Source organism: Carcharhinus amblyrhynchos, chromosome 6 (assembly GCF_965287045.1).
Source record: "Carcharhinus amblyrhynchos chromosome 6, sCarAmb.v2.hapA, whole genome shotgun sequence".
NCBI lineage: Eukaryota > Metazoa > Chordata > Chondrichthyes > Carcharhiniformes > Carcharhinidae > Carcharhinus > Carcharhinus amblyrhynchos.
In genome coordinates, this window is record NC_137329.1 from 86,260,130 (window position 1) to 86,279,464 (window position 19,335).

At 42.8% G+C, this 19,335-nt stretch overlaps 1 protein-coding gene across 2 annotated transcripts in view; it reads left to right on the forward strand.

Moving 5' to 3' along the window:
* Positions 1-494: 494 nt before the first annotated feature.
* LOC145344070 (FYVE, RhoGEF and PH domain-containing protein 4-like) overlaps positions 495-19,335 on the forward strand; it is a 252,417-nt gene continuing 233,576 nt past the window's right edge. The window contains exon 1 of one of the 2 annotated variants that reach the window (XM_080190864.1): positions 495-741. In XM_080190864.1, the coding sequence (XP_080046990.1) occupies positions 657-741 (85 nt within the window). In that variant the 5' untranslated portion in view covers positions 495-656. The remainder of the gene's footprint in view (positions 742-19,335) is intronic. The other variant, XM_080190865.1, reaches the window with a different exon arrangement.

Sequence of the window (19,335 nt, forward strand, 5' to 3'; positions counted from 1 at the left end):
AGAGTGGAATTACCTGTGTCTTGGGGCGGGGTTACCTGGGCGATGGGGGGCGGGATTACCTGGGCGATGGGGGGGCGGGGTTACCTGGATGATAAGAGTGGAATTACCTGTGTCTTGGGGCGGGATTACCTGGGCGATGGGGGGGCGGGGTTACCTGGATGATAAGAGTGGAATTACCTGTGTCTTGGGGCGGGGTTACCTGGGCGATGGTGGGGCAGGGTTACCTGGGCGATGGGGGGGTGGGGTTACCTGGATGATAAGAGTGGAATTACCTGTGTCTTGGGGCGGGGTTACCTGGGCGATGGGGGGGGCGGGGTTACCTGGGCGATGGGGGGTGGGGTTACCTGGGCGATGGGGGGCGGGGCTACCTGGGCGATGGGGGGGCGGGGCTGCCTGGGCGATGGGGGGGCGGGGTTACCTGGGCGATGGGGGGCGGGGTTACCTGGATGATGAGGCGGTAGTTCGGGCTATGATTGGGAAGTTTCCCTGGCGCCGCTGCTGCGGGACGCAGTGACACTGTGAGAGCGTTCCGGCAGCAGTGGGTGCTGTGCAATGTGAGCTATTTGCAGAGGCGCTGACCTTGCTGTGATCGTGCCTTGTATTTTAGTTTAGTTGGGTTTTGTTTTCTCCCCCACTCTGCACTAAAGAAGATCAGTATGCAGCAAGATTTCAGGAGGGTCGCTGTAAAGAAGAGGGACATGAACGATTCCCTCCCCAGACAGGAGACACTGGGAGAAACGGGTAAGGGAGCGCCGGGTATGTTGTGGGAGGAGTGAGTGTTCAGCAGGCGACTTTAAACACTGGAATTGAAGCTGGCTGCGAGCCATCGCCCCCATTCCGGGGCTGACATTCCAGTGTTCAGCGCTGGTATCTAAAACTTCACGTAAAACGTTTCCTCAGTGCTGCGATCCTCAGCAATCCTTTCCCTGAGTCCAAGTTGTTTACTTTCGGGACTCCATTAATGTTGGTCGTGAACTGTTTAGAAACAAAACTGAAATAATGGAGAAAACTTTGGTTGTATTTGGAGTAAATAAGGATTTGTCTCCTGTACTGAAGACATTTCTCGTTCTCACTGCTTTAGCGCATATTTTTAAAGCGTGCAGTTGGGCAGAACGGAGCCAGATGTTTGGTTAGTTGGTGTAAACAAGGATAGGATTGCGGTTGCTGGCAGTTAGAGGAAATTTTTTATCCGAGTTCCTGTGCCTATTCCCTATCCGGCCGTTCCCGTGGAGATGTGAGTGGGTGAAGAGAGCGACGCTGGCCATATAGAACCAAATAGTTTCAGGGAGATTAGCTAATATTGACAGGTGGATATGGACTACTTCGGGAAAATGGTGCACAAATACTGGGGTGTGTGCTTGGTGGCGATAGGGTGCAGTGGCAGGTAGTAGCAAAACAAAGATAGAGAATAAATGGAGAATGCAGACAGTTAAAAAGACAAAATGCTGGAACTCTGAAACAGAAAATGAAGCCAGTGGCCAGCCAGTCAGGCAGCATCAATAAAGAAAGGAACATGTTGATGTTTCAGACATAATTCTTCACTAGGGCTACCTTTTTTTTCATTCTGAAGTAAATAAATCATGTCTTTTGAGGTTTAGAGATGTTCTTTAAGCATCTCTACTGGTCGGTAAAGAGTTAAATCTTCAACAGGAAGAAGTACTGCTACTTAAATATTGGCTGGTCTATTTGGCAGTGTTTGTCGGATTTATTTTTCTTTGTAGAGTTGTAATCATTACGACCTTGATAGAGCCTTTTTACTGAGGAGATAAAGCTAGGTAATAAATGAAGCAAAATGAACAAGGCATGATTTTTTTTCTTGTTTTCAAAGATACTTATTAATATCAATTTTTATTTAAATTCTCCTTGTGATCTTTAAAAATTCTTTTTAACTGCTGACTGGGTTAATGTCTGGTCAACTATTGTAAAACGAGGAATGAAATCCTTGGCTTGCAATCCTTGGTGTTGAAGAAATTTTTGTAATGGACAACATATAAAATTCTCATGTTGGGCAGTCCCTTTTGCCATGATTGATCAACACCTTGTTTGGACTTCTCGGTGGGATTGTGAAGACTTAAGCCTTGGAATGGTTTAAGGAAACATCATTAATTCAGAATAAAGATTTAGGATGGACTATTGAAATTTTAAGATTTTGTCTAATTCCAAAGCAATTGTAGATGAAGTGTGCAGCACACTATAATTGTGGCACTATTGCAATGTCTGCCTATTTCCACCCTCCTTAACATTGTTCAAGTTTTCCCTGGCCTTTGCTCATTTGCTACTGAAATGCCCATCTCTCACACAAGACTCTGGGCAGTTTGGAGCCTATCCTTTACAGTGAAACTTGTGGCCCATTCTAACAATACACTTATGGATTGGATGGCCACTGTCTCCACATCTATTTCATCCATGTCTTTGATAACTCTCAGTTCAGCAAGTACTACAAATTCCTGGCACCAAACACATGGACAGACTTCATCAGGGGTGTGCAGAGCTGAATCTGAGATCTCAGAAGGGGCAGACAAACCTCCAAACCATCCAATTTACCCAGCTGTTCAGACACCACCCACCCCACCTTGTGGCAGATTCTGCAGATCACACATTGGACATTTCAGAATCCATTGGATCAGCATGGAAGCGAGTCATCTTCAATCCTGAGGGACTGCAAATAAATTTAAAGTATTCGAATTAAAATATTTGGGTAATACCATAGAAAATAGTGATTGTAGGGCAGTGATGTTCATAGTTTTGTGTGTGAATAATAGAGTGAATATAACCGACAGGGAATTTCAGAAATTTTTTGACAAGGTACCACATGGGAGACAATTGAAACAGTTCTGGTGTTTGGAATTAGGAGGAAGATAGCAAATGGAATGAAAAAATGGTCATAAGGGAGAAGGAAGAGAAGGGTTCAAGACTGTTTTGAAATGGGTATAGGTGAGTGTTTCTATCCATTATGTACATCGATGATTTGGATAAAGTGCTGCATGCAGATTATTTGATAGAAAGGGTTTGTTTAGGTTATCTACCTAACAAAACATGAGCAGTACTTAGTTAATTCTTTTATTCATTGGCTTTGCCAGCAATGCCCACATTTCATCAATGTTAATCAATTACCCTTAATTACCCTTGAGAAGATGGTGGCGGTTTGCCTTCTGGAACCAGTTTAGCAATGTAAACATTAAAGAATGAATTATTAAATAGAATATTGAAAGTAAAAGCTGACATCCTCTTAATTGTCAATTCAAGAATTTTTGAGTTACCTTTCCTTTTAAAGTAATCTGCGGAAGACTGGGCACTTTTAGGGCCAAAAGTAATGGTCTTCGGCCTGTTCATGAGTTTATGCACAAAATAATCTGAGCAGATTATCTTGTAGGATATCTCTGATGCGCCTTATTTCAGCATCAAGCTTGCATGGTGAAGAAATGGCTTGGGCCTGCTTTACGAGGTAGCCAATAAGGCCAACCTTATAGTGCATAAAGTTGTAAGAATCCCAGAATGTATATTGTCCAGTAAAAGTAAGCTTGCAGTAGACCGTGCGAGAGAACCCCCTGGCAGATTTCTCAACTAGTATGCAAAGGAAAGGAGTTCAGTTGACTGCGCCATTTCAAAGGTAAATTTGAATACAGGATAGAGCCAATTAAGGCATGTAAAGAAATTATTACATGCAGCTACAGACACAGACGTAGCAAGCTTATCATCCACATGTCAGAAATGTGCATTGGGTAGGAGGTTAGGTGTCATTCTGTCGGACACAGGTTTGTCATGGAACCTGACAAGGATGTATGCAAGAGCTGGGCCTAGAGAAGATCCATGACAACACCATCTATTTGGGCACACATGGTATCATTAAAGCTGAACTCAATTGCGTAAATTTCCAAGTTCATAAGTTCAATGAATACCGATTCACGTTATGGTGGTAGGTCTAGATCGCTATGATATAGTGCAGAAGTGCAAAATATCTATGGCTTCCTTAAGTGAAACATTGGTGAAAAGGCTAGCAATGTCACATGGACGCAGCATTACGATCAATGTGCAAGTCCTGTATGGACTTTGCAAATATGAAGGAATCCTTTATTGTGTATGTCGAAAACTCACCCGAGGCTGGTTGAAACAATTCACCCAATCATTTGAGTAATTCGTGTTGTGCAGAACTAGTCATAGATAAGATACGGCATGAAGGGATATCACTTTTTTTCTGTCTCAGCTAGCCCATACATGTGCAGGTGCAGTGAATTATGAGGACAAACTTTGTCGTTTATATCACATGGTAGCTTATCGCTCTAACACAATCCAGCAAGCTTTCTTTTTAGTTTACTTTCAAGCAAGACACTCAGGTCATGTTGAGTAGCAGGTCCAATTGATATGAATTTGGACACATCATTAAGAATAGCGCACATTCTGTTGACATAGTAATGCATGCTCAGGATGAGTATTCCCATCCCTTTGTCAGGTTTACTGATGTGTATGCCCAGATTAGATTTAAGGCCTCACAACGCTATCAGACATTCACATTGCACATGAAAATCAGGCAGGTCATTCGGAATCCTGCAATATGATGCAGAGATCCTTCAGCATGAGCTGGACTGGTTGAGTGAGTGGGCAAATCAATGGCAGATGCAATATTATTTGGATAAATGTGAGGTTATTCACTTTGGAAGCAAAAACAAGAAGTCAGATTACTACCTGAATGGTAGTAAATTGGGAGAGGGGAGTGTGCAACAGGACCTGGGTGTCTTTGTTCACCAGATGCTGAAGTTAAGCATGCAGGTACAGCAAGCAGTAAAGAAGGAAATGGTTCTTCCATATGTTGGCCTTCATTGCGAGAGGTTTCGAGTGCAAGAGCAGAGATGTGTTGTTGAAATTATACAGTGCCTTGGTGAGGCCGTACCAATATTGTGTGCAGTTTTGGTCTCCTTTTCTGAGGAAGGATGTTCTTGATCCCAAGGGAGTGCAGCAAAGGTTTACCAGGCTATTACGGGACTGTTGGGATTGATGTGTGAGGAGAGATTGACTAAGTTAGGATTGTTTTTGCTGGAGTTCAGATGAATGAATGGGGATCTCAGAGACTTATAAAATTCTAACAGGACTAGACAGGGTAGATGCAAAGAGGATGTTCCCGATGGTTGGGGGAGTCCAGAATCAGAGGTCACAGTTTGAGGATTCGGGTAGACCATTTGGGATGAAGATGAGGAGACAATTCTTCATGCAAAGAGTGTGAGCCTGTAAAACCACAAGAACTAGTTGATGCCAAAACATTGAATATATTCAGGAGGTGGCTAGATATAACACTTGAGGCTAAGTGGAATCAAAGGTTATGGGGAGAAAGCAAGATTAGGCTATTGAGTTGGATGATCAGACATCTCGTAATAAATAGTGGAGCAGGCTCGAGGGGCCAAATGACCTTCTCCTGCTTCTATGTTTCTATATTGCTGTGTGTGCTAGATCAGCTAGACATGCTTTCAATGATTCAGCATGTTCAGGGATGTTGGTTTGTGGTGGAATAGTTGGAACAGAGGAGTTTGAACTCAGCAAAATACCTCTTCTCATTTGACTTGAGATGAAGGCACACCAAATTGAAACCATGCACAGGAACACATTCCTTGCTGAGAGTACATTGTCTCATGTTTAGTGGTATCATTAGTTACATTCCCAGATCCCTTCAGCTTCAGAGTGTTCATGGTGCAGAAATGTTTCAAAGGATACTGTTTATGATGCATTGGTCTATTGAAATAATATAGTAACATAAATAGATCAAATAGAAAAACAAAAGAAATTTGTGCACCTCAGACAAAGCATAAAGACCTGGCCTGTTAGTATTACCAATCTGTTCAACCTCCTTTCGCATAAACACTTGCTCTAACGTGAGCCTGTCTCACTGTAGCATTATCAATTCATCGGAAAATGACTACTGGCACAGCCTTGGGTTTTAATACACTCTTGGATAAAGTTGACAGCTAGCTCACCTGTGCCTAACTTTCCCGTAACTTGGACTATGTTGTTGATATCCCGAATTAAGTTTATTTATTAATATCACAAGTAGGCTTACATTAACACTAATGAAATTTCTGTGAAAAACCCCAAGTCACCACACTCCAGTGCCTGTTCAGGTACATTGAGGGAGAACTTAGCATGGCCAGTGCATCTAATCAGCTTGTCTTTCTGACTGTGGGAGGAAATTGGAGCATCCGGAGGGAACCCATACAGATACGGAGAGAACTTGCAGACCCTGCACAGACAGTGACCCAAGTCAGGAATCAAACCCTGGTCCCTGGTGCAATGAGGCAGCAGTGCTAATTACTGTGCCACCAAATGGCATCAGAGGGGGCCTTTACCAAATCCACCTCTGATTTTGATTTGATTTATTATTGTCACATGTATTAGTATACAGTGAAAAGTATTGTTTCTTACTCCCTATATAGACAAGACATACCATACATAGAGAAGGAAAGGAAATGCTGCAGAATGTAGTGTTACAGTCGTAGCTTGGTGGGGGGGGGACTGGTAGGGAAAGATCAACTTAACAAGGTGGGTCTATTCAAAAGTCTGATGGCAGCAGGGAAGAAGCTGTTCTTGAGTAGCTTGCTACATGACTTAAGACATCTGTATCTTCTTTCTGACTGAAGAAAGTGGTAGAGAGTATGCCCGGAGTCCTTCAATATGCTGGCTGTTTTTCTGAGGCAGCAGCAATTGTAGTTTGGCCCTTGTTGTATATTTGTCTCCGGTGTACAAATTGTTGCTTGGTAGTACAGAACTTAAATATTGTTGACAAAATACATATTTACAAAATGATTCAAATGCATATTTTACAATATAATTAATTGTCTTCTGTTTTGGTTAATGTTTTATCGACTGCTTTTAATTGAAGCCTGAGCCTTCCCAAAAGTCTGGGATTAAAGTTGATAAAACTTTGACTTGATTTGCTGACAGCAAAATATGCATTTTGAGCATGTATCCAGGATGCAGTGATGTCAGTTAGTCAGCTGGAAAACTGATCTTTTTTATATAGGTTCCACTGTTTTTCACAATTTTTTAAGGAAGAGTTTTATTTAAGTAAGATCTGTATTCTATGCTTTTATTTAAATTCAGAGTCTGAGTATATATAAATTTGAAAGAACAACACGTTCCAGTAATTTGTAGCTTTTATTCTATGTTCTATAAACTTCAGAAAATGCATTGCAAAGTATTACAGCTCAGAAACAGGCCATTCGGTGTCAGCATCTGTGCTCCAAATGAGCCTTTTCATCAGACCGCATCAATATATTCTTCTTCCTTTCTCCTTCATGAGCTTTTCAAGCTTTCTTTTAAATGCATCAATGCTGTTCACCTCACTACTCTCTGTGGTAGTGAGTTCCATGATATAACTCTCTGGGTAATTCTCCTGAATTAAGTATTGGATTTCTTAGTGATGATTTAATATTTAGTTCTTGAATTCTAGTCTCTTCCACAAGTGGAAAAATCTTTTCCAAGTCTACCGTAACAAACTATTTTATATCTTGGAGACCTCAGGTTACTCTAGCGCCTTCTCTTTCCTAGAGAAAGAAGTCCCAGCTTGTCAACCTTTCCTGATAAATCTAATCTCAGATCTAGTAAATTGATTTTTTTTGCACCTTTCCAGTACTGTTTTCTTTGCTGCTTTTCAATTCTATCCCTCTAGAAATGAACAAGTGTTTTTTATAAATGTACTTAATAAACTGCATTGCTACTTTTTAATGATTTATGTGCCTTCTGCTTCCCTTGCTAATTTAGGCAATAATTTTCCAACCAAATTTTATTAGCCTGCAGATACACATGTTGAACTTCATTTGTCAATTACATACCCATTCCAAAAGTTTATTAGAGTCTTCCTGTACTTTGTTGCAATTTGTCCACCATAAATAAACAAACCACCTAATTTGGTGCCAGCCACTAATTTTGAAACTAGACACCCAGTTCTCATGTCCAAATTGTTTATGTAAATACTGATTCTTGTGGAGTACTATTTTGGCCCATTTTCTTACTTTCTGTTTCTGTTTTGTAGCAGCCCCAGCAGGAAAATAATCAGTAAAATGTGGGAAATGGCTGGCGCTGCTCCAAACCAGTCTTGCATATAGTACCTTAAAATAGAACTCCCGTCAGGTCAGGACCAGCCATTTCCAAGTTTCAATGTTCTTTTCCTTTTGACTCTACACGTACTGACTTTGTATGTGGTATCTCAAAGGTCTTTTGGAAATTCAAATATAAGACAGCTACTACACTACACATGTCTATCCTTTCTGTCCTTCAAAGAATTCAGTAGGATTCTTCTTGTCTTTTGGAATTTCTGCTGTCATATTTTCACTTTCCAGATTAGTTTCTGTTCGATCTCTGATTAAAGATTTCATAGAACATAGAAAAACTACAGTACATACAGGCCCTTTGGCCCACAAGTTGCGCTTTACATATCTCTACCTACTAGGCTTACGTATAACCCTCTATCTTACTAAGTCCCATGTATTCATCCAAAAGTCTTTTAAAAGACCCTATCGAGTCCGCCTCTACCACCATTGCCGGCAGCTGATTCCACATACCCACCACCCTCTGAGTGAAGAACTTACCCCTGACATCTCCTCTGTACCTACTCCCCAGCACCTTAAACCTGTGTCCTCTTATGGCAGCCATTTCAGCCCTGGGAAAAAGCCTCTGAGAATCCACTTGATCAGTATCTCTCAACATCTTATACACCTCTATCAGGTCACCTCTCATCCTTCGTCTCTGTAAGGAGAAAAGACCGAGCTCTCTCAACCAGACCGATTTCATTGACTTTCCTTCCATCAATGCTAAGCTTATTGGTTTGTAGTTCTCTGGGCTTGTTTATAAGTAGGAATCACAGTAACTTTCTACCAGTCTTCTTGCACTTTTTAAAAAAAAATTTAATCTGTATATTCAAAGTGCATGTGTATCACTTTCCTGACTTATTTTAATACGCACAGATGTTATTCAACCAGACCGGGGTTTCATTCTGTCTCAGTTTGATTGGTTTTATCAGTGGCATGTGGGTGGCACAGTGGTACAGTTGCTTGACTAGTAATCCAGAGACTGAGGATAATGCTCTGGGTCCTGGGTTTGAATCCCATCATGGCAGATGGTAGAATTTAAATTCACTAAAAATCTGGAATTAAAAGTGCCATTGGAACCATTGTCGATTTTTGTAAAAACCCAACTTATTCGCCAATAACCTTTAAGGCACCCACAGCAGGTGGTTAACTGTTCACTCTGGAATGGAGGTTAGGAGTGGGCTTGCTAGAGACACCCACATCCCAAGAAAGAAAAAAAAATCAATTAACTAGGGATGGCCTGATAGCTTTTCGCTTCAGGGACAAGCAGGATTAGGGAGCAAAAAGCTCTCCCACCATGGGAACTAAGATTTCACATTTATGTGGTGCCATCAATATGCTCCCATGCTATTGCCAGGCGCCGGCCCCACCCTCATCAGGGGTCCTGGTGTTCACATCCATCTTACAGCCGAGGCAGGCAGTTTGTCAACAGCTTAACCGCCCTTGGCCTCATGATCATGAGAGAACACTGTTAGAAATGAAAAAGATGTGCTTTGATGAAGGGGAGGGGGATGCGTGGGGTTCCCCCTTCCATGGATGAGGGTTGAGGATGGGCGATGTCAGCAGCACTGCCTCCATACTGCGTCTCCAGTGTGGGAGGACATAGCACTGCCATCCTTAGTTGAGGTGCCCAGTGAGCATGGTGGTTCCCCAAGCTTGGTAGCATGAACAGACTGGGTGGAGGCTCCATGGGTGAATTAAGTGAATTTTAATGTTAAACATTGAATACAAAATGGTGTTCTATCTACACTAGTGCTTATATTCACCTGTACCTAAGTGCCAACAGTTTCTTAATCATCCTCAACCTCAAGCTACTTCTCAGGATTCATAAGAACATAAGAAATAGGAGCAGGAGTAGGCCATCTAGCCCTTCGAGCCTGCCCTGCCATTCAGTAAGATCATGGCTGATCTGTCGTGGCTCAGTTCCACCTTCCCGCCCTCTCCCCATAACCCTTAATCCCCTGTCTTATCAAAAACCCATCAACCCGCGTCTTAAAAATATTTAGCGAGACAGCCTCCACCACTTCAACGGGCAGAGAATTCCAGAGATTCACCACCCTTTGAGTGAAGAAGTTCCTCCTGAACTCCGTTCTAAACCGCCCCCCCTTTATCTTGAGGCTGTGCCCCCTAGTCCTACTGTCTTTTTTGAGCGGGAAGAGTCTCTCCACCTCTATCCTATCCATCCCATTCATCATCTTATACGTCTCAATGAGATCTCTAAACTCCAACGAGTACAAGCCTAGTTTATTCAGCCTCTCCTCATAGCTCAACCCCCTCAACTCCGGTATCAGCCTAGTAAACCTCCTCTGCACTCCCTCCAAGGCCAAAATATCTTTGCGCAGGTGCGGCGCCCAAAACTGCACACAGTACTCCAGCTGCGGCCTCACCAATGCCCTATACAGCTGCAGCAAGACCTCCCTACTTTTATATTCAATCCCCCTCGCTATGAAGGCCAGCATCCCATTCGCCTTCCTGACCACCTGCTGCACCTGCAAGCTGGGTTTTTACGACTCATGCACAAGGACCCCGAGGTCCCTCTGCACTGTCGCCTGCTGCAGTTTTTCGCCACGTAAGTAATAGTCCTTCCTACCATTATTCCTACCAAAGTGGACCACCTCACACTTGCCAACATTAAATTCCATTTGCCAGTTCCTGGCCCATTCGCCCAGCCTATCTAGATCCTTCTGCAGACTCTCCACACCCTCCGCACAATTCGCCGTTCCCCCAATCTTGGTGTCATCAGCAAATTTCGACACCCTACACTCGGTTCCCTCCTCCAGATCTTCATTCATAGCTGAGGTTGAGGTTGCTTGCGGACTTCCATGCCCTATGAGCTGAGACGATCTTGGCACCATGGGGGTTATGAGCTGAGCCACGGTGCGGACATCCCCTGCTATGGAGTGCACGTTTTGCGCCAAGGTCTCCGCTGTGGATGCCACCCTCACAGTATTGGCCTTGGTGTGCTGCTGTGATGGCACCATCTCCTTGGCTAGAAGGTGATGGGGCTCCTCCAGTCAGCCTTGAAGTCCAAGGGCTGCTGTCAGCCCTTCCTGATGCTCCCTTTGCAGCTCCAGCAGCTGTGGGACAACCAGAAACAGGGACACATAATCAGCCTGGGGCTCAGGAGAGCCCTGGTCTCTGACATCTCTCCAACTGTCAGTTCCCTGGGACATCCCTGCCTCCACCAGCTGTGGATCTTCAGCTGTGAGGTGCTCACCAGTGGCTGAACCAGAAGCCTGCCTACTTAGTGGACCCACCGATGTGTGAATGTCTGCTGGTGCTGGATGTGAGTGACAGCTGCGATGCCTCTTCAACAGTGAGGTTGGAGAAGTCTCCCTCAGAGTTGCTCATGTCCGGTCAGTCCAGGGGGCATGAGGATGGCTGATCCATCTCCAAAGGAAGGGAGATGATATCAGTGCGTTACTGGGGATAAAGGAGGGAATATTGATTACACTTTGGACTTAAAAAATGACAGTGTGTCTTGAGGATTCTCATGTTTGTTTGCTGCCCCCACTACACCAGCATCATAGAATCAAAGAATCCCTACAATGCAGAAAAGGCTATTCAGCCCATCTAGACTGCACAGACTCTCTGACAAAGTGCACAGGCCTTCTCCCTTGCCCTATCCATGTAAGCCCACACATTTACCATGGCTAATCCGGCTAACATACACCTTTTTGGATGCTAAGGAGCAATTTAACATGGCCAGTCCACCTAATCTGTATGTCTTTGGTCCGTGCACCCCAGCTATGGATTTCCTCCTCCCAGGCCAGCTCAAGTGCTCTCTCCTTGAAAGGTGCAAGGGTTCTAAATTCCGGCATGACTCCAGCTGGCTGCACCCGCTCATGCTTGTTGTGATTGAGTTTGTCCTGCAATGACGCAGATAGAGTGAGTGTAGATGGGAGTCATGAGATTGAGGATGGTGATTAGTGTGGGACTTGAGTGGGAACTGGAGTGTGACAAGCATAACAGCTACTGGGGGGAACACTGCGATTGTGGGGGGAAGACTGAAGGGGGAGGGTCTTGTGCCTGGTGTTGACATCTCCCAAAGTGGCTGGGTGAGAGATGGAGTTTGAGATGAGAAGGTGTGCAAAGGAGTCCAGAGAGAGACTGGAGGTGGTTCACTTATCCTGGCTGAGCAAAGAACTTTGTCCATCCTCCTCCAACACTGCTGGCCCATCCTCATTTGGAGAGAGCTTGCATGTAATAAGGTATGCCTCTGTCTCCCAGGTAAAGGTAGTAGCTTTGCTGGAAGACTTTCACCCAGAGTGGGCATGGAGCTTGTCCCACCTCTGTTGCACTTCATCCAGCAGTCAGGTGAGGACTCCCTCTGAAAAGTGTGGAACAAGCGCTGGGGAGCCGTTTATATGGAGCTCCCCAGTGACTGAAGCAATTAAGTTTTGTTGTGGGACGGGCGAATCAGAGGGAACACATCGCCAGTGCCATGTGATTCTCATGGGAATAAAATTTCGATTCAAAATCACATGGCACCATTGGTGGAAATCACTCCATTTTTTGCGCAGGAATCAACATTGCCATTTTTTTGATAAGTTTCCGCCCACTGAGTTAAAGTTATTACTTTAATAATACTGCCATTTCACTGCCGTTTATCTGTGTGTATCCCTTAGTTCCCCAATTCTGATTAATTTTTCTGTGTATTGTAGAATTCTTTAGTATTTCTTTTTATATTCCTTGGTCATCTGCTTTTGTAGTTTCTCTTTGCCTTTCTAACTTTTTGACTTGGAATCGTAGGAAGTTTGTGGCACAGAAAGAGGCCACATGACCCATCATGTGCAGCACAAAGGAAGATGGTTACAGTTGTTGGAGATCAGTCATTTCAGTACCAGGACATCACTGCAGGAGTTTCTTAGGGTAGTGAGTTAGATCCAACCATCTTCATCTGCTTCATCAATTACTTTTCTTCCATCCTAAGGCCGGAAGTGGGATATTTGCTGATGATTGCGCAACGTTCAGCTCCATTCATGGCTCCACAGATTCCAAAGCTGTCTGTCAAAATGCAGCAAGACGTGGACAATATCCAGGTTTGAGCTGTCAAGTGGCAAGTAATATCCATACAAGTGCTAAGCAGTGACCATCTCCACAAGACAGAATCTCACCATCACTCCTGATATTCAATGGCATTATCATTGCTGAATTCCCCCACTTGGAAGTTATTATGTATGGCTACAATAATAGATCAAAGGCTAGGATTTCTGTGGCAAATTACTCACCTCCTGACTCCCCAAAGCGTGGCCATCATCTACAAGGCATAAGTCTGGAGTTTGATGAAATACACTCCACTTGCCTGGATAAATGCAACTCCAACAAAACTCCAGAAGTCTGAAAATATCCAGGACAAAAGTAGCTTGATTGGCACTCCATCTACCAGTGGTGCACCGTTGCAATAGTGTGTGCAGTCTACAAGATGCACTGCATAGACTTGCCAAGCATCCTTAGACAGCACCTTCCAAACCTACGACTGCTATCATCTAGAAGGACAAAGGCAGCAGACACATGAAAACACCACCACCTGCAACTTCTCCTCCAAGCCAATCACCATTTTGACTTGGAAATATTTCTCCGTTCCTTTCGTGTTGCTGGGTCAAAATCCTGGAACTATCTCCCTAGCAGCACTGTGGATTTAACTAGATTCCATGGAATACAGTGGTTCAAGAAGGCAGCCCACCACAGCTTTTTGAGGGTAATTACAGATGGGCAATAAGTGTTGGCATAACCAGCGATGCTGACACCCCAGGAACAAATATAAAAACAATGTGCTTTGGTGAACTTTGTGAACAAACTCTAATAAAACAAAACATGCTGAAAATACTCAGCAGGTCTGGAAGCTTTTGGAAGAAAAACAAAGTTAACATTTGAGCCTGTGACCTTTCAGACCACAATGTAATAAAAGACAGTTAGATACTTCCTGTCTCACTGAGATCTTATTGAATTAAATGGCTGTCGGCAAGTCTGTAGCAAAGCACATGAAAAGTCAACAATTCAAAAGTCATTTTTCTTTCAGCTATCTACATATGAACCACAGTATTTGAATATCTCTATTTAGACTTCTTTAACTTCCTGGTAACTTATGATAAAATGTGACTCAAATAGTTTAAGTACCTTGCTGTACATAACATAAGAAAGAGGAGCAGGAGTAGGCCATCTAGCCCTTCGAGCCTGCCCCGCCATTCAACAAGATCATGGCTGATCTGAAGTGGATCAGTTCCACTTTCCTGCTTTCTCCCCATAACCCTTAATTCCCTTGTCTATCAGAAATCTATCTACGCGTGACTTAAATATATTCAGCGAGGTAGCCTTCACCGCTTCAATGGACAGAGAATTCCAGAGACTCACCATCCTTTGAGTGAAGAAGTTCCTCCTCAACTCTGATCTAAACTGCCCCCCCCCGACTTATTTTGAGGCTGTGTCCTCTAGTTCTGCTATCCTTTCTAAGCGGAAGAATCTCTGTACCTCTCTACCCTACCTAGCCCCTTCATTATCTTTTATGTCTCTACAAGATCCCCCCTCAGCCTTCTAAACTCCAACGAGTACAGACCCAGTCTATTCACTCTCTCCTTGTAGGCTAACCCCCTCATCTCCAGTATCAGCCTAGTGAACCTTCTCTGCACTCCCTCCAAGGCCAATATATCCTTCTGCAAATGCGGCGACCAAAACTGCACACAGTACTCCAGTTGCGGCCTCACCAGTACCCTGTACTGTTGCGGCAAGACCTCCCTGCTTTTATATTCTATCCCGCTTGCTATAAAGGCCAACATTCCATTCACCGTTTTGAACACCTGCAGACTGGGTTTGTGCGATTCGTGCACAAGGACCCCCAGGTCCCTCTGCACTGTAGCAAGCTGCAGCTTTTCGCCCTGTAAATAATAATCCCTCCTACTATTATTTCTACCAAAGTGGATAACCTCACATTTGCTAACATTATACTCCATCTGCCAGGTCCTCACCCACTCACTCAGCCTATCCAGATCTCTCTGCAGACTTTCTGCACCTTCCACGCAATTTGCTTTTCCACTCATCTTCGTGTCATCAGCAAATTTCGTTACCCTACACTCAGCCCCCTCCTCCAGATCATCTATATAAATGGTAAATAGCTGAGGCCCCAGCACCAATCCCTGCAGCACTCCACTAGTCACCAACTGCCAACCAGAATAGCACCATTGATTCCAGCTCTCTGCCTCCTATTAGATAACCAATCCTCTATCCACGCTAACACCTTACCCCCAACTCCGTGCACCCTAACCTTTTGCAGCAACCTTTTGTGAGGCACCTTATCAAACGCCTTTTGGAAATCTAAAAACTTGGGAGTATGTAATAATCTGTACCAAAAGCTGAACAAATTCTTGAAGTTGTTTGCTTAGCCTGATCACTTTAAATAGGATTTATGTAGTTTGATTTTATAATCACTTTTCCATGTTAATTTGTTGTGGGTCAGCTTATGATTTAATTAGGCAAACTTGCACCCTTCAAGAATAATTGACTTCATACATTTATTTGTTCTCATATTCAGTGTTAAAAGTGAAATAACAGGGAAGACACCTGTATTATAGTAATTAGTTTTTTTAACTCGGCATAATTTATTTACTTAAAGTTTCTGCAATGAGCTTTACTCCCAGTGACTCAAGAACTGTATTGATAATGCAGAACCAGTTGGCAGCTCAACTAGTTTTAGATAATGAATGTTAAACTACCTAATGCATAATACAAATAACTTAAAAAAAACACCTGGCACTAAGTTGCATGTTAGAAGGTGGGTGTATGTCATCTATCAATAATACTACTGCTGGCTACTTATTTTTTATCTGAAGCTCTTATGACTAACAGAGAAACACCATTTCCTACCTGATTAAATTTTCAGGTAAGCCTTTACCAGGACCCAAATTTTTGATAAAGGTGACAGGGCTCTGTGTCTTTGTCAAAATAGTTCCAGAGGTCCAAAGCTGAGGAGTTGTTTGGAGAGATCAGGGGCGGAATTTTCAGAAAAATGACTAACAGCTGGATTTTCTGACTTCTTGTGACCCAAGGTTGGAAATTCCCACTCAAGGACAACAGACCTTTAAATGGCTCATCAAATTTTCTGTCCTGTCTGTTAAGATTCCTGCATCTATATCTTGTTAACTAGAAAACTAGAAAAAAATTGTCTCAAGGAGAAGAGAAGTTTTTGTTTTTTTTATTTCTGTGGTGCCAGGAGAACCAATCACAAAAATGTATCTTGTTGCAAGCTCGTTTTAAGCCCTAGCCTTCTACAGACCCCACCTGCCAGTCAGCTTTGTAAAGAGGCTGATTGATTTTTCATCATCTATGGAACCCAATGGACATCAAAGCAAACCTGTCACGTTCATGTGAGACTGAAACTGAAGGTGATTCAAGCTGCCCAATTCCGGCCCAGGGCTGTCACCGTTGGCTCACTGTTGACCTTTAGTTGGGACAAAATTAATATCCACCCCTCTTTGAACTCCCTCCCCTCAAACACGACCTTCACTATTTCAGGTCAAATTAACATTAGTATCCCTCAATGTTAGAGTCAAGGTATTGTAGAATGATGCCAAACAGACATAGGCTCTTCCACCCTTTGATGCAGCAGTCATAGACCTGCAAATTTCTCCTCTTCAAACAGTTATCTATCAAATCTGCTTCCAGGTCATCATAACTCACCATGTAAACATGTATTTCATGTCATCCTTTGTTCAATTGCTAATTGAACGGAAATCTACGTCCTGCGGTTACCCACCTTTCTGCTACTCTGTGTCATATCTCCTTATGTATTGTACCAGAACCCTTAACATTCCCTCCTTCAAAAAGAACAAAATCCAGTTTCCTTAGTTTCTCCACATAACTGAGGTCCCTCATCCCGGGTACCATTCTAGTAAATCTCCTCTGCACCCTAACATTTTTCCTAAAGTGTGGTACTCATTAGCTACAGTAATCTGAAAGGGACTGAACTAGTGTTTTATGAAGGCTTAGAGTAACTTTATTGCTTTGAAACTCTATTCCTCTATTAATAAAGCAAAGGAAGCCGTATGCTTATTTAACATCCTTCTGAATGTGACCTTTTAAAGATTTAGGTAAGAAGAGGCTGACGGTGATCGGGAGTGGGGAGGGCCTCCCCCCTCCGAAACCTCCGTAGTGGTCTGTGGGTGAGATTTACTCAGATTCTGAGGGAACCCCAATCGCTAGCAGTGGAGTTTTGCCAGCATGTTGAGGCCCTGTAGGACAGCGCGAAATGCCGTGTCATAAGATCTAGAGAGAAAACTGGCCGGTTTCTTTGGAGAGTAATTTGCTGGTTTTCTTGCTAGAAACAACACTCTGCTATTTTTGGGGAAAGTTCGACCCAATGTTTTGCTTCCAAATTTGAGAAAGCTCTGAACGATACCACTGTGTGTATTTGTGTATACTCTGTCTTCAGAATTCAATGTAATGAAGTGTGTATTCAGATACCTTTCTTGTACCAGGATATTGAAGATATTTAAGGTTCAAATCTATTAAATTAATTTCAAATAAATAGTGGGATTAAACTTAATTTTAAATAGCTCACTTAAAAAAAACCTTGCAAGAAAATGCTCCCTGTTCTACTTTCAAAGTGGATTCTGTGTACACAACAGCAGAATGTGTAATTTCTTAAAGGAGAACTCCATGTACTGTATGAACAGTTGGACACAACGAGCTGATGAAAATACTTGATGTGTCTTTACCACAGGGTAAAAGTTGCACAACACACCATTGCAAGGACTGTGGCAGACGCTAATGTCGCAATGAACATTTCAAATGACAGAAACATCTCTGAATTCTGCTACGGAAGAACATATGGGATTAAAAATTAATTTTAAATATATTGAATTTTTTTGTCTCTCCCAACATCAATAGAGACAATCAATTTGTTTTACTGTGGTTTTATACTGCAACATGCAATTGTTATAGCTTTTTGGATTCTTAATACAACACTGATTTTATTTTTAAAGAGTTGTAATATGTTTTTTAAATACATACTGATAGTAACCATAGTTTTTATTTGACCAGAAACTTAATGGGATTTGCCATGTAAATACTGTGGCTATAAGAGCAGTCATGATGCGGAGATACTAAACCTGGTGTTGTCAGACTTCTTACTGTATAAGAGCAGGCCAGAGATTTTTTTATAGTGAGTAACTCACCAGCTGATTCCACAGATCTGTCCACTAAGTACAAGGCAGGAGTGAGAGTCAGGAGTGCATTTGTCTGGATAAGTGCAACTCTTGGATAAGTGCAGCTCCAACAACTCTTGAAGCTTCAAGTCAGCCAGGACAAAGCACACTGATATGTGGGAACCTCATTGTCCACTTTAAACATTCACTCCCTCTACTCACCACACAAAGTGACAGCAGTGTGTACCAATAGAAGATGTACTGCATCAACTTGCCAAGGCTCCTGTAACAGCACTTCCCAAACTTTTGTCCCCTGCCTCCTAGAACAAGGGCAGCAAGTATGTGGTAACACTATCACATGCAAGTTTTCCCCAAGTCACACACCTTCCTCACTTAGAAATGTATCATGTTCCTTCATGAATGCTGAGTCAAAACCATGGTACTCCTACCTAACAGCACTGTGGCAGTAACCTCATGGGGGGCTGCAGCAGTTCAAGTTGATGGCTGACCACCTTCTCCTCAAATATATTAAGGGATGGACAATAAATACTGGCCTTGTCAGTGATAACCACATCCCATGAACAAATAAAAAAAAATTGTTGATGCAGGATTGTTTTAAAATGTCCCTCATTAAATATAAGATATTACTGTGGTAGCAGAGCACTAAGGTTGTTACATGAGTGTGATGTTCACATTATGCTGTGCAAGCCAAGGCAATTTTGGGCACTTTTACAAGTAATACTACTAAAGGTGTTGATTGGATTGCCCAATCACTAGTCTTAATAGTTGAGTGGGAAAAGGAAAAGCTCATATTACATATTCCCAAACATATGCATAGATACTAATTACAAGCTTTGATTGTTAGTGTCATTTGTAATAAATGAAAAGAGTTGACTATCCCATAAGATCTTTGCAATCATTACAAATTTTCTAATGAATTAGTGGACCCAAGTTTTTGATTAAAAAGCAGACCATTGCTGCAGGTGCTGGTCTGTTGTTACCTCTAGTCATGATGTGGAGATGCTGGCGTTGGACTGGGTACTCAGGTACTCACCTGATGAAGGAGCAGCACTCCAAAAGCTTATGATTCCAAATAAACCTGTTGGACTTCAACCTGGTGTTGT